The sequence below is a fragment of the Artemia sp. Qi Xiang Cuo genome, chromosome 19, assembly GCF_049724085.1.
Source record: "Artemia sp. Qi Xiang Cuo chromosome 19, ASM4972408v1, whole genome shotgun sequence".
Taxonomy (NCBI): domain Eukaryota; kingdom Metazoa; phylum Arthropoda; class Branchiopoda; order Anostraca; family Artemiidae; genus Artemia; species Artemia sp. Qi Xiang Cuo.
In genome coordinates, this window is record NC_142812.1 from 42,249,755 (window position 1) to 42,265,974 (window position 16,220).

General features: G+C 30.8%; 2 protein-coding genes across 4 annotated transcripts in view; both read right to left on the bottom strand.

Moving 5' to 3' along the window:
* LOC148940860 (2-oxoadipate dehydrogenase complex component E1) overlaps positions 1-16,220 on the bottom strand; it is a 204,379-nt gene that overhangs the window by 101,843 nt on the left and 86,316 nt on the right. The gene's annotated exons all lie outside the window — the stretch shown is intronic.
* LOC148940862 (uncharacterized) overlaps positions 1-16,220 on the bottom strand; it is a 61,252-nt gene that overhangs the window by 14,063 nt on the left and 30,969 nt on the right. For 2 of the 3 annotated variants that reach the window (XM_089105344.1, XM_089105342.1), the window contains exon 2: positions 883-1,054. In XM_089105344.1, the coding sequence (XP_088961470.1) occupies positions 883-925 (43 nt within the window). In that variant the 5' untranslated portion in view covers positions 926-1,054. Of the gene's footprint in view, positions 1-882; positions 1,055-11,598; positions 11,651-16,220 lie in introns of those variants that run through there. The other variant, XM_089105343.1, reaches the window with a different exon arrangement.

Below are 16,220 nucleotides of genomic sequence, written 5' to 3' on the forward strand. Positions count from 1 at the left end.
TTTGAAAAATCAGATGTATTTTTTGAAACATGAACACCAAAGTAAGCCATTCCATTATTTTCACTGAAACCAGTGCAGACTGTCTTCTTAAAAAACAAGAGATAGTTTTAAATGATAATGGAATCAAGAAAGAAAATTATGCTAATTTGACCTGCTAGCAGTATATACTATTTCCCTATTGGAATTTCTGATATATTTATTTTTACCTATTTATCATTCTAAAACTATCTTATTCTTCTTGAATAATATGGATGCCACAATTATTAAAGTCTGATGCAGAAATCCTGGGTTATCTTTTCAGTGAGGTAGGATGTAAATGCCAATTAAAAGCAACTCAAAACTGTACTCAAGTCAAAAGATTAAGTTTTGGGATTCCTCTACTCCAAAAGTATTTATCCTCTAAACTAGGTCAGGACACTGCTAGGGGATGTCTTGAAGACCTCTCTGACAAAACATTGTAAACTAGCTCAAATCTCCAAATTTGAACATTTTTGTTAATCTAAGAAATGAGTTTGAAATTTAAAGTTGATCAATTTTTTTATTTTTTGTAGGAAGTGGTGATAATCTTTTAACCTCCATTCAAAATTCATAACAGCTATCTAGGGAGAAAATGATGTTATTGAACCTGATATTTTGCTCATTAATTCTAGGGTAATTATTTAACAAATTGCACAGGGGCAGTAAATGGCCAAAAATAGCAAGACTAAAAAACTTGTTCTGTGCATTTTTTATAAAACTAATAAAAAAGGTTTTAGTTTGTTTAATCCATTTTTCAAGTACAAGCAACCAAAGTAAGTAGGGAATTACAATTACTGTCCAATTCAGTTAGCAAAGAAGGACAAATAAGCAGCAAATGGCTCATTCTATCATAATGCCATTTACCTTGTTTAACAGCAGTGATACCAAAGCGGTTGGGTGTTTCCATGATTCACCCAAACAGTTAAATACACAGTGGCCTTCTCTTGACTGCTCTGAGCAATTAGATATCTGTAGAATTAGAATAATTACCAAACCTCAATGCTGTATCTTCTAAAGAAAACAAGGAGTTCAAATCCTATAAAATAGATACAAGATATAAGCACAAAAAGCAAAGATCAATACATCTCAAAAGTTAACATTATTTTATTTACATTTCTATTTTTATAATGACAAATTGAAACAAAATTAGTTATATGATAAAAAACTGATTTTGCTGGTCAACACAGAAACAGCACATTAAAAAGCTTATAGCTTTCAAATGAAAAAGTTAAAAGAGAACTAATAATATTTAACTAATCTTACACTAGTATTTGGTTGCTGCTACATATTTTTTACATTGCTTTTGTATTTTTTATACTCCTTAGAAGCAAACCAGCCTAAGCCCACTGCACAATAAGACCTGCAACTAGCAAACGTTTGAAAGTTGGAAACTAAGCTGCAGTGTATTTTCTGCACTTTGTCTTCAGATTTATGCCTCTAAAATAGAAAACTATCTAAGCTCTAGATTTTTCTGCCCTTATTTATCTGATTTAATTTAGTTTTTTGAAGTCATTTCCTGATGTGAAGAAGATAGATAAGATATTTAATTGAAGACACTGCCAATTTCAAGCCAACTGAGTCAAAGTCAACAACAACAACAAAAACTAAATTGAGACTAACCAAAAGAAGATTTGACATGAAGAACAGAAAACAACATTAAATAGAATTTTATTTTAAACTGGATAAAAAGAATATTATTACAAAACAAAAAGAACAAGTAATCAATTAATGACTATTGTATCAAACTGTAATGTGCTAAGTGTTCCGAAATAAGAGACAAAACCCATATGTTACAACACATCAACATTCTTAAAAATCCACCTAAATAGTAAAATTAATAAATATATAAAAAAAATCAATTGAGACACATTGGATACAAACTTTGAAGCAATCATTTTGGAGACTTCAAACACAAGCAAAACAGGTAAAATATTGTCTCCCATCCATCTAAATGCTTTCCCCTATAACAACAAGAAAAACTATAATGAATTTACTTAAGGATATAAACTAACTCCAAGTGATCCACCTATACTTTTCTACAGAGAAAGGTCTTATGGGACTCATAATATATCTCAGTTCAGTATTTAGGTAAGTCAAGATAATATATATATTATGAGGTGATCAATATGGTACATCTGCAATGTCCTGAGAAAAGGCTTGGGGAACAAGATAAAACCATAAGGGATGATTGGGAGAAGTGGACTTTAAATTTTTACTTGGGGAGGGGGAGAGGAAAAAAGTCTACTTTTAATATTTATTTTTTAAGTTTTTTTTTAATGTTGTATGGATATTTATCAATATTATCTCTATGTCTAATTTTGTACTGAGGATGGTTGCACTTGAATCCCAACCATAAAGTTTGAACTTTCTTTCTGTGAGCTGTCTGTTTTACTAGCTATGATTATCTTTGTTGTTTTTTTTAAGGATTTTTTGCTAACCAAAGGTATAAAACTAAAAAAAAAAATTTTGTGGCTTATTTAACCTGCAGGCAACATTAAATTTTGGAAGTTTTTCTTTGCTAAGAAAAAACTGTTCAGGATAGCCAATGTTCAATACCCAGCAATTTAAGGTAAAATTTAAGGATTTAAGACCTATATAAAACTAAAAAACAAACCTAAAACAATGACATTCTTATTTTATGATATAAAGTTTATTTCCATTAATAACATTATGATGTTTATTCTATTGTTTTTGTGTTTTTTTTTCCAGTAACCTTTTATCAAACAATTCCACTGAGTTTACTTAGAAAGAATGTTTTCACAATTCCAAGAATTCAGCATTTTATAAAATAATGTGTGATGTATCACAAGATGATAAACAACAAAGAAATAGATTATTTAGAACCTTTAGGCCTATATGGGAAAGTCAAGGGGATGTGAGTGCATTGAAATGGTAGTAACAATTAAGTTATATTGAAAAAGAGCATAAAATAAGGAATCTAATGGTAATTCTTTTTTTTCAGATATTTCCTTATGTAGCTACAATAAACAGTATGAAGAGAGATATTATTGATAAAATCCCATCCCGAGCCATTATCCAAGATATTGTGCAGTCTTCAGTAAATAACCTTGAAACTACGCTCAAAGAAGAGATTTCGAAATCAATTAATGATATCAGAACACAAATGTCAGCTCGAGAACATCAGGTCGCTCAGAAATGCTTAATTTCTGATGTGCGTGCTGAAATCAAAACCCTTGTGCAACAAGAGACTGCCTGGCCAAATATTGATTTTGCCTGACATCTTAATTGTGAGGTACAGCGCCTTTTCGCTGAAGAGCGGGATAGACAACGTAGAGATCTAAAGATAGTTGCAAATGATATTCCGTCACAATCAGACGAACAACTTTACATCCAGTCATACCTCTGCCAAATTACAAACTCCAAGGCATTCAAATTACAAATTAGAAAAGACTTCCCATCCCTGCAAACTCACAGTCCGTAAATGCACGCCCACTACCTATCCTCTTTTCTGTTCCCAGTGTAGACATCAATAGGAAAATCATTAACCGTTCTCGTGAATTCCGTGCATATATTCAGTTTCGAAGTGACGCATCAAAGGCCGAGCGTGATAAACGTAAGACTCTCATTGATACGCTAAAATCGCGAATAAACTCTGGTGAAAAAGATCTCATAATTTTCAAAGGCCAAATTGTGACAAAAAACGTTGCAGCTCATCACGGTTGGAAAGTTCCAAAGCCAGCCCTGAACCCAGCCGCGATGGAGATGTAACAGTTTGTTCCTCACCTCCTGTAAATAGCCCTGATTTCTTGCAGTTATCCTCTTCGCTTTGTAGAACTTCAAGTGTTAATACTAGTGTATCAACTGAAAATGAACTTAGTGAGTTTTTCTTTTCATGTGACAGTTCGAGTAAATCGAGCTTCATCAGTGCCATATCTGAAATAACATCTACCCCGCCTGTGTCAAACACAGTCGCAGTTATGGGGCCTCTGCCTCTGGACGACCAGTCACAAAAGCCCCGAAATAATAATACCCTTCATGTCATCTCTAGCAATGTTGATTCTTTTACAAATAAACTTCTAAATATCCAAGTGCTCTTAAAAGATGAAGAAGCAGATATTGCTGGGTTAGTGGAGATTCTGCCAAAATTTACTACAATACCTGTTACCGAAAGTGTGGTGCAGATATCTGGTTTTCAGTGCTTCACTAATCTGGGGAAACCAAACTGCAGAAGAGGAGTTGGTATTTATGTCAGGGAAGGTTTCCAGGTTAGTCTTATTAACCCTTTAATTTTCGACGTACCCTGGGTGGAAAGTTTATGGCTTGATATTACTCTTCAAGAAAATATAAAAATCTGTATTGGGTATGTACACAAGTAGTATAAGAAATACAGGAGCTGCCTCACCTATCTCATTCCTTCAATTTACCCCCTTTTTCAATTGAACTCATCCCATTTTAAATTAAATTCTGCAATGTTTTAACAATTTCCCGTCATGACCTTTAAGATAAAAGAAAGTCTTCTGAAATAAGAATTTTTGATGTAATTTGAAAAAATATTCCATTCTTCTTATACTACTGATAAAATGAAATAATTTAATATTTATTAGATAGTTCGGTATACTACTAATTAAGTTTAATATCAATATCTAGATAATTATTATTATCTTTTCCTTTTCTTTCAATAACCTTTAAAATCATACCTTTATCTTTTTCAATTTTTTTTTAATTTTTTTTTCAAAATCAGCTGCTTTAGAATCAAATCATTTTGGTGCAAAGATATCAACCATTTCACCCTCAAAATTAATAATAATAACAAGTTTATTACCATATTTAGTTACTACGTTTTTCATTGCTTTAATTGTGTATTCTATTCCAATGTTTAAGTCTTCTTTCTTAATGGTTCGATTGTATTTGTTTTCCACTTTAATTTCTCTTAAAAGTTTCTCCATTTATTTGTAAATTATTTTATTAAACAAATTTTCTGAACCGTAATTTTTTTTTTATTACCATTCTATTAGCAAATAAATCTATTAGAAGTCTCTGATGACGATATTGGTTAAGGCGCTTGAACCGAAAACTGAACAATTTAGGTGCAAGCCCAGTGGCCCGCAAATTTTTTAGTGATTCTATATGTCAAATGAAACACAAAAAGATTGTATAAACTCTCCTTAAAGACCAGCATGACCGAGTTTGTAAAGCGGCTGACTGATCATCGATTGCGATTCCAACAGTTAGACTCTCACCGTTACCCCGTGTAGCAGTTGATGACGTCAATACGATCTGGCTGCAGATCAAGGAGTAAGAAGCAGCCAGCTTCCCTCCAAACAAAAAAACCCTGAGGGGTTTGCCCCAGAAACCAGGCTGATTTGATATCACGAACACCAAAAAAAAAAAAAAAAAATGGTTAATAGCCTGGGGGCGGGGTTTTGCAAAAATTTTCTAATTTCCCCAAATTATTTTGAAATATTATTATTGGACTTTAAAGACTTTGTGCAATTTTTATACCCATTTAATATTACCTGTTTCAAATATTTTTCACGAGGAAAAAACTGTAATGTTTTCTGTAATTCATTTTCTCGTTTAATTATACCATCATTGTTCCATTGAACTGATTTATTCATAATAAGTATTTTTAAAGAAAATGATTGTGCGGTTTTATACTTAGCCTTTCTTTTTGCTATTCGTAGATATTTTTCAAGTATTTTAATCAGAACCGAGTTCAAACTTAAAGAAGCAAGGGGTAACATATCAAAAGCAAATAAACCCGAAGCACTAAATATAAATTTAAATACTAAGAAAGCATTACTAACATTTCCATAATATTTACAACTTCTATGATGAACAAACAATCGTTTCTCCAATTCTTTTTCCATTTATATTAAGAAATAAAATCCAAATAACATTTTGTGGATCCACTCCCTTAAATCTTTTTTTTATACTCTTCACATATATGTCCAAAATTGACATGACTTAAATTTTGTATTGGGATAGAATGATAAGCAATTGGTTTATTTCAAGTCTTTAAATATTTTACTATTTCATTTCCCGGCGGAATACCAAACGAGTCAAAGAAATCTACAAATATATGCTTAGGGTTATTGAAATAACAAGTCCAATGAGCTCCAGGTAAACCAATTAAATCATAACTAATAACACCGCATTCTTTTTCATTAATTTTATTTGTTAAATTATTTCTAGAAAATACGCTTCTAAAGTAAGGAATGTGGTGTAATTCAGCAGTTATATCAACAATTGTTAAGGGATTTTTTTCTTTTTTTACTCGCTTCACGTTTTTTGGATAAGAAGATGAAATTGCAGTATCAGCAAGTTTTTTGGGTCTTCCACGTTTCTTAGGAACGTCAAGGTTTCCCATTCCAACGATTTTCTGTGTACCTGGAAGTCTTAAAGCTCCTCCACCGATTTTCCTACGTAATTTTAAAGCGTAATTTAGAAACATTAAATAATTAGAAGGTTTTGTTTTATCAAAGTTTTTCATATATTTATTATTTGCTTTAGCATATCTTTTCATACACTGAGATACGCCACCTCTTATACCTTTCTCAATAAATGTATACATATCTTCATCAGAAAATAAGGGAATTTCAGTTTTAGAAAAGCTTCCCATGTTAATCCCGGTGCATGAAAAAAGTGTAAGGGATCTAGTTCATAATTATTTAAACATATATTTCTAAAATTTTCAGCGACATCTGATAGAATTAAAACATCACTTTTAGGTAGGATTTAGTGTAATCTAATAGCGTTTTATATTTAAATAATTTCCAAATAGATTTTGTTCATTCATAATCTTCTTCAGAACTATTTTTTCCTATTAATCTAGAATAAAACTTGTCTATTGAAGGTAATTTGATTCATTTATTTTTCATAGCTATCAATATGTTCATAGGGATAAACCCCTTTCTTTATTATTTCTTTAAATTCTACAGTATTTTGAAATACAGCAGAAGTATACTTGAAATTATTTCTCAAACAGTTGCAATTTAATTTATAACCACATTTTGCTAAATTTTCCGATAATTTATCTAATGATGAAGCCACAAGACGGAGTGAATCTATGAAGCGCATTTCATATTGGGTTTGATTAACAGTTATTGTTTTATAAAACAATATAAAACTCTCTGCTGAATCAAAAATACCGTTATCAGGTACTAATTCTCTAAGAAATAAATGAGAGTCATATTTTGAGAGATTATGCATTACAGTAGGGATATGTTTGGGAATTCTAAAGTTTTTATTACATTCAGCATGTGTAAATCCACATACATTACCAGTCATATGGTCATGATCTAAATGGAAATTATTATCTATTATTTCCTTTTCACAAATATGGCAGCTTTTATTAGTTGTATTATTCCATTTTTCACTTACTTCTTCTTGTGTACAACCATGTTCTTTTTCTCTATTTTCATACTCATTGGCTATTTCTGTACACACTTCTGTTATGGTAGCTACAAAATGTCTGCTAGTATCTTCAACAAAGTATTCGTAATATTATTTTTTGTTGTAACAAAAGAACAATATACTTTGTATCCATAAGCAAATGCCTTTTGCTCTGCTACTTTAATTGTCTTTTTACCTTTCTTTTGATTAAATTCTTCATTATACGATTCAAAATCACCTATTATACAGTATGGTACTTTCATTTGTTTAGCTATATTCTTAAATTCAATTTTAAATCCTGGTTTAGGCATAATAATGTCAGGATCTTCTCAATATTCTTTTTTACCATGTTTTTCAAATTTTTCTTGTTCATTAAAGTGCCTTCCACAGAATGTACATAGATGAATTTTCCATTTGGTTTTTGAGATTTGGGAGGCAAGTAGTTTGTTTAAATCTTTAATTAAAACATAATGATTATCACAACAGAGTAAATTAATCACATGTGTAGCATTTTTTCCATTGATCTTAGTTTTAGGAATATGAGTTCTAATCACTTTACTTTCACTTATTTCAAATAAACGAATTTTTATATTATATTTATTTTCAAATTTATGAATATCTTGAATATCCATAGGAAAATTAGTAATCCCTGTAAAGTTGAATTCATTTTCATAGGGCTTATATTTTGAAAGTCTATCAACATTTCTATCATTCGCTGGATGAAGATAAGTGAGTATTGACCAAAGAAAGCATTTATTATCATTATTTTTATATTAATACATGCTTTTTTATTTTTTACAAATTCAGGTAATTCTTTATAAGTACCTCCCACATAATTTGGTAATTTTGTCCTTTGATAATCAATTCCATTGACTCTTTCAAATTGTATGCCTGATCTTGGGGTATTTTCAATGACTAATGTATGTATATTCCCGTGATTACTATTTAGATGGCTTTGATTGATATCACTATTTTTATTAAAAATCCAGGAATAACTATGATAATGAATAGGTTCGAGTTCTTCATTATCCTTCTGTGAATAAAATATTACCCAAGTTGTGAATTGAACTCTGTAACTATCTCTTTCATTCATTCTATTTTTAACATCCTCAACAACAAAGTCAAACAGTATTCCAAAATCAGCTTCATTTGAATTCATTGAAATATTAACTGTAAGGGAATTTCCTCTAATCCATTGGTTATTAGCGTATTCTTCTTCTATTTTAAAAGTATACTCTGGAATATCTGGAACTTCTCTTGTTTTTTTCTTATTTATAAATAAGTTAGAAATGTCAATATTCCGATCTTTTTTTACCCTATTTCTACCACCTAAGTCTCTAATGAGTTTTTGAGTTTCGTCGTTCACTTTTAGATTAATCTCAACTTGTTTATTGAAATAGTTTTTTACTTTATTCTTCACTTCGTTATAATTTCCAGCAGTTGAAATCTGTTTTGATTTTAAGAATTTTTTAAGTTCAATAATATCTTTATTTCTCATAGTGTTACATTGATTTTGTAAATCTGAAATAATTTCATTATTTTCTTTTATTTCCTTTTCTAACCCTTTTTTAACTCTGGAATAATATTAAACCTGTAGGGTTTTTTCTATCATATTGACGCTTTGCATTACACTCTAACTCAATCAGATTATCTTCAAGTATGAATAGTTCATCTTTTCTACCAACAGCTTTTATATCAAATAATTTAGCTGCTGTGCGTAATTCATTAAATGTATAACGCGATAATTTATTTTTTATTTTGGTGAATTTGAATTTTCGTTGTAAACAACTTTTAATCACTTCTGCAATGCCTGCCATTTATTTAGAAATTATTTTATTAAACAAATTTCCAAATGTTAAAAATTTTCAAACCTGAGGAATTTCATTTTTTTTTTTATAATTAAATTTTAAGATAATTTTGATAAATTGTATTATATTCATTTTTCTTTAATATTTTATTTTTTAATAAGGAATTTAACAAAGTTACAGCTTCATTTCTAACTCATCTGATGTATTTTTAGCAGCTTTTCTGTGTATAATCGTTCAATCATTTAGAAATAATCCAGTTCCTACTTGTGGTATTTCTATGTCCATTTTAAGGAGTTTGGCGACTTTTAACAATCTGGACCTATAGATTTTTAAAAAATCAACTAGTTTAAAATATTCAGGTATTCCATGTCCTTTTTTCTCGCCATATTTTTGATCTAATTCACCCAATTTCTTCAAATCGTCTTGAAGGAATTCAGGATGATTTATGTAATAGTAAAGAAATTAAAAAAGTTGGCTCTTGAGAATTATACTTCTTATCGTCTTCATTTAACCGTTTCAGCAGTTTAGTTTTAAGATTCAAGTTTAGATCATATAATTTCGGTGATTTATCAGGAGTTTTTGTTTTTGGTACTTCTAATGGTTCAATACCTTGAAGTAGCGATGATGGTGCTGGTAATGATTCAATACCTTAAAGTTGCAATGGTGCCGGTAAAGCGTTTCTTAAATTTTGATCTAATCTTAGGAATCACTGTTTCAAATTATCATCATTTTCTCCATGGGCACTCTCTTGTCTCCTTATTTGGCAAATTTTTACATGGATTTCATAGAACAGTCTGCTTTGAATAGTTTCCACTTAAAACACTCTATCTGGTTTCGTTTTGTTGATGATATCCTTTCTGTTTGGGAACATGGACAAGACTCTCTAAGAGATTTTTTGGCATATTTGAACTCTTTTGATTCGAATCTCCAGTTCACAATGGAACTCGAAGATTCAGGTAAGCTGCCTTTCTTGGATGTTTTGATTATAAAAACTAATCCTAGCCCTGAATTCTCTATATATAGAAAGCCGACTCATAATGATTGATATCTACATTTCTCTTCCCATCACCCTCCTTCTGTGAAAAGAGGGGTAATAATCTCTTTAGTCGACAGAGTTTTAAAAATTTGTTCCCATAATCATATAAATTCTGAATTAAAAATCCTGAAACTTGGCAATAAACTTAGAAAAATTTAAAAAAAAAACATAATCTCTCTGTTTCTTTCAAAACCAAACAAAAAAGTTGAACACTTTTTCAACTCAGGAAAGGATAAAACTGACCCGGTACTGGGTAGTGGTGTCTACAGAATCCTGTATTCTTGTGGAAAATTTTACATTGGTAGGACCCATCAACAACTAGGTGAACGTTTGCATGAGCACAAAATTTCAATAGATAAGTCCCTGAGATTAAAAAAAATAACAATGACAACTTTGATTCAGCATTGGCTTCACATATTTTTGTAAATCCAACCCATCTAGTTCTGTTTGATGAGGCAACTTTAATATCAACTGTAAATGGCATACCACAAACTTTTAAAGAGGTAATTGAGATAAAAAAATATATGAACCAAAATTTAGCAATAAATAGAGATACTGGAGAAATTTCATTAAGCCCAATTTATGACAGCTTAATTTTGAAGGACTCAATGAATATTTTCACCCAGTATAACTTAAAAGAACCTATTTGCATATCTAACGAAAACCGAAATTGTAGACCAGCTAAAACTATTGCAGGGCAAAAGATCCTTGCCCAATCATCTTGGTAAATTCATTTTCATTGATTCCTGCCTGGTTTTTATTCAGTGTCTGTTCTGTCTTTGTAAAGTAAACTTCAAAAGGTTAGATTTTCATTTTTTTTTCTTTGTCTTCTTTGTTGTTTAGCACTGAGGACGACTTGGCAGAGGTCCTTGTCAAAATATTTGCTTATATTTTGTCATCTTCATGGTTTGCCACTGGCTGAAAAAATCCTCGTTTTTTCACCCTTTTTGATTTTATTTTTCATTTTGTTAGTTTCTCTCCTCTCTGAGTTTCATTTGTCATGTATAGCCAGTGTGGTCTAAGAATGTATTTATATTTGGATACAGCATTGAATTCTGAATCGACTGGTGTGTTTACCACTTAGTTATCCTAGCCTATTTCATTATGGTCCTGTATCCCAATTTATCCATAAAATATCTGCTTGGCTGTGCCCTTTTAACCAATACCCATGGCAACTAATAAGGGAACTTTCATCAACTTACTGATGGTCAAATTAAATAAAAGTTGTTACATATTTTTGAATAGCCACTGACTTCCAGCCCTGTAGATAAAATTCTCATGAAGTGACCTAAAATACAGTTGTAGACATGTGGTAAAAAAGAAATGATTGCTTAATTGTGTTTGAGCATAGGCTATAAAAGCAAAAATTGTGAAACTTACTTATTTCTTTGCTACAGTTTTCATTTCTAGCAAATTGTGTCCATGATTTTTTATTTTGAAAATCTCGCGCAATAATTTTTTCTTTCAACAAATTTTTCTTACCGCTATCATTAGCTGCGTTCGTTTTCGTCGTTCTATGGAAATCAAATACTGGGTTTTAAAAATTAAGCCATTCGTTTTCGCCGTTCTATGAAATGTTTCGCTTATAAGCCGTTCTTTGAATTGCCGTTCTTCGTTCTTAGTACCGTCGTTCTTAGAACGACGAACTGAGCCTCATACTCCGTTCAACAACTTTAGTTTTACTTTTGGGCGCCAAGTTTTAAAATAAAAAAAACATGACAGAAAACAAGTTTATTGATATTTAATTTTGTAGATTTTGTTGTTGGGGTCTTTCATCTAAAAAATGGTAGTGATTTGTTTTTCGTATATGTGGCACAGTTTTGAAATCTTCAGAAAGTTCTGGAAGCTTTTTTGGGATAAATTGCTTTCCAAACTTTCAAAAATTCCTTAGGGGTCACTTGGAAAAATCATGGGAGGAATTTCTAGATATCTTAGATTACAACTAAAACTAAGAAATTCCAGCTAACCCCAGGTTTCAATACCCTTAGGAGTATGTTCAATTGTTGCAATGTCTTAAGCTAAAAATGTAGAAAGGACATTTAACTGACTAAGTGTTAGGCCAAGTACCAAAACTATGAGTATCGTCCACATTATGAAGTAACAAATACTTTCTTAACATGTTTCCCTATGCGAAATCCACTATCTAGGATTGCACCACAATTTCAACTATTCTAATGTCTATGCCCATTCATAAGCATTCAAAAGCAAGAGTGCCCATTTGCACTCTATAGAACGGTGCAACAGTCACTTTCCTCTAGTAACTCTATTGCTTGTTTTGCTACATTCACGAGTATATTTTCCATTTTTTTTGTGCTGGTTGATTGAAATTTTATCTGTGACTTTGAAATTTTATCTGGCTAAGGAAAGCTCTTATAAGCCGTTTTTTCAGTTAAAACGAAGTTCTTAGAACGGCGAAATAAAACGCAATTTAAGAGTAAAACCGAGAAAATCTTTTTAGTACTAAGAACGACGAACGGTGAAAACGAACGCAGCTATTGTCCACTGATGCTGAAATCAGTTCCCGAAATCAGCTACGTGTACAGTGATACCAAACCACAGACAAGAAGTATTATCATACAGATGTCCATCCGTCCTATCTCGCAATGTTAAAAAGAGGGTCGGGTATTCGGATGCCGTTTGGCTATATGTTATAGCATTTAATGCATGCTAGACGTCAGGGTTGCCATATTAGTTATATTTAAGCATTTTGATGGGTAAAAATTATAGCCAATTTTGGAAGCTTTAAAATGTGTCATATACGGTACATGTAAAATAAAAATAAGGCTTAAATATTAAAATTTTATGGTAAAATACTGCAAACATACAATAATTTAATAATTTTATTTGTTTAATTTATTTACATCCAATGGCTCGTAAATGTATATACATGTTTTCAATTTCTTTAAAATTTTGATAAAATGGCGGCACGTTCTTTGCCAGTTTCGCTTGTATGATCGCATTTAAACTTATTTTTTGGTTTTATTCGTCTTTTGACCCCGAAATACGAATTCGGCCCAGCCAGGATTGTGATAGCTATTTTTTTTAATCAGTCTTTATATATTTCTTATCGCTAAGTTTTACAAATATTCATTAGCCCTGGAAAAAAAAAACTATTGAAGTGATCACAAGGAAGCCTAGTACCTAAATTTGAGATAGCCATAAAATTTTAGTAGGGTTCTATAAATTTTTTAAACCTAAATCCTGAGAGGCAGATGAAATACATTCTGTTCGATTTGTTGGCATATTAAATTAAAAAAAACAAAACAAGTCCTTTCAACTGAAAATAAAGAACAAAATCAAAACATAAAAACAAAAATGATTACGTATATGAAAGTTCTTATGAACAGCTGTCTTCTGTAAGTATTGGTTCGCGGTTCCCACGAGGTTTATTTTTTATTTATTTATGAAACTGCATTTTTTCTTTTCAATGTAGTAAGTGAGTAAAGTATTGAGTCCTGTCACAAACAAATCTGTATAGATTTTCACGTGGTAGGACTGTGAGATATTGATTTTTTTTTTGTGAATTTTGGTCTTTAATTAAAAATGAATTTCTCTCTCTCTTTGGCCCTTCCTTAACACCTGGCTCTTTACGCTAAAGTTTTTTAGTACTTAAAAAAAGCTTATAATTGATCTAATTAAACGACCCTTGTGTTTCAGTAGTTGTTCTTAAATAATTGGGACAAAAAACCTTAGCGTAAAGAGCGAGGTGTTGAGAAGGGGGCAACCTCCTTCCTATACGTAATAGTTTTTGTTCGTTTTAAGTTTTGATGTTGCTCATTACTTTCAGTTGAAAAAACCTGTTTTTTCTTTAATTTAATTTCTGGTGGTTTTTTTAATAATGCCAGGAATCCTGGCTCCACCTCCATAAACATATATATACATACATATATATATATATATATATATATATATATATATATATATATATATATATATATATACATATGATTCAAATTAAATATATAACCAGTAATATACGGATCATCATAGTTTCGTGCTTGCCTTGAACCCACAAATCACTTAATTAGGCACTAGGACATAATCAGGCGATTCTGGTTTTACTACGAATCCGTTTGAAATTCATAGCGAATGACTTAAATACTACTTTTAAGAACAACTCACCGCAACACCAAGCCACCTGAGGCCAACACAGCTGCCAAGTCAAGTGCCATGGCAATATAGTTCCAACCTCAGCAATTTCAGTTAATTTTCCGAAAAATTTGTTGAGTAAAGTAATCAGCTTTTATTAGGAGTCTTTATCTTCATATTTTTTCTACAACAGCAATGAAGGAGACAAGTTTTGAAAGTAAGAATTTAATGATTTAAAAATTCAGAGTGAACCTTTCCTGGTTTCAGACAAATCCATAAAAAATAACTTTTACATCTTGTTAACAAAAACAGCTTGAAGCGTAACTGAACTTCTAACAACCCTGTTTCATACTCCCCTCATGGCCAAACTAAAACAGATTACAGGAAATAACTGATCATCCAAAAAAAAAAAATAATTTGTCTGAAAAAAGGGAGGAAAAACTATATGGACAGTCAAGTAGTATAAGAAAAAGGCAATTAAAAAATAATACAACTTTATATTTATTTATCATTTACTAATGTAATTAAAACAGTAATATGTGCATCAAACATATATCCGCTAAATTTTTTTGCGTATTAGAACCATCTCAAAGTCCGTGGATAATAAAATAAAGGGATTTATTTTAATAGAATGTGTTTTCAAGGGTCTGTTCATTGAATTAATTTGGTCTTTCAGAATTGAAACAGTTAACTATTTCTAACAGATTTAATGGAGAATATATATCCAAGGAATTCCTAACGAAGTAGAAAAAAAATGTTCACATTTTTGATAATCTTTAAAATACATTAACTTACTTTCTTGAAATTGGACTTACAGGCTTGAAGGTCTATAATGCTGACTCTAATATTTTACGTATTTCCTATAGAAGCCAGAAGCGACGGCAACAACCAAGGAAACTTTCAGTGACTAAGATTACGAAAAAAAAACAGCTTTTAGCACAATAATCACTCGCCTCAAGAAAATTGTTGGCTAGAAATAAATGACATCCAGGATACTTTTTCTCACAAGAACATACAAAGCGACAACATAAACTTTAAGTGTACAGTCTATTCTTATCCAAAGATAATTTTGCACATTCGAAAATTTGAGTTCTCCCCTTTATTTGTATACATTCCATTTTTTTTGTAGTTTCAGAGTGCTAATATAGATCTTACAAGGAAAAGCTCCCGAAAATAATTTTTTAAACGGAAAAAGGCAGACAAGTAATTCTGACCACCTTTTTTCAGAGCCTTTACCTTAATCTTGAAATTTGAATTTATTATTTGTGTAAATAATAAGTTTGCAGTGTAAATAATATTATTTGTGTAAATAATAAATTTATCTAAATAATAAGTTTGCTAATATATCTTCCAAAGAAAAAACTTGCACAGAACAAAACCAAAACAATTAATCACTTATAAATAAACATCAGCAAAAAGAATAATCTAGTATACAAAATAATTCTGAGAAAACTCGGTGGGGAAAAAATAATGAACAAAGGACAAGATAGTAAGAAAAAGAACCAAAAACAAAGGCTTTTCTACAACAAGAAGCAGCCAAAAATTTAGAACTTTTTGAATGAATAAGCATTGACAATATTTAAATTATGAACAACTCCACTTTGTTGCCAGAGAAATTGCAGGGATAAAGATTCTATTTTTTTTATTAGAACATTGAAAGCAGCAATACGACTTTTGAGTATGAGTCTATTCTTACATAAAGCTGATTTTGACATTTCAAAATCTGAGCTCTTTGCTTTACCTGCATAATTATTTTTTTTGTGCTTATACATCTAACAATGAAAAACAGTCAAAATAACTTTTGAAGTAGGAAAAAAGATAAAAACATATTGCTCATCTCTTACTAGCAAGCTAGAATTTAGTCAAGAATATAATTTTCAACACAACCTGGTAACAAGAATAATTCAGCAAAG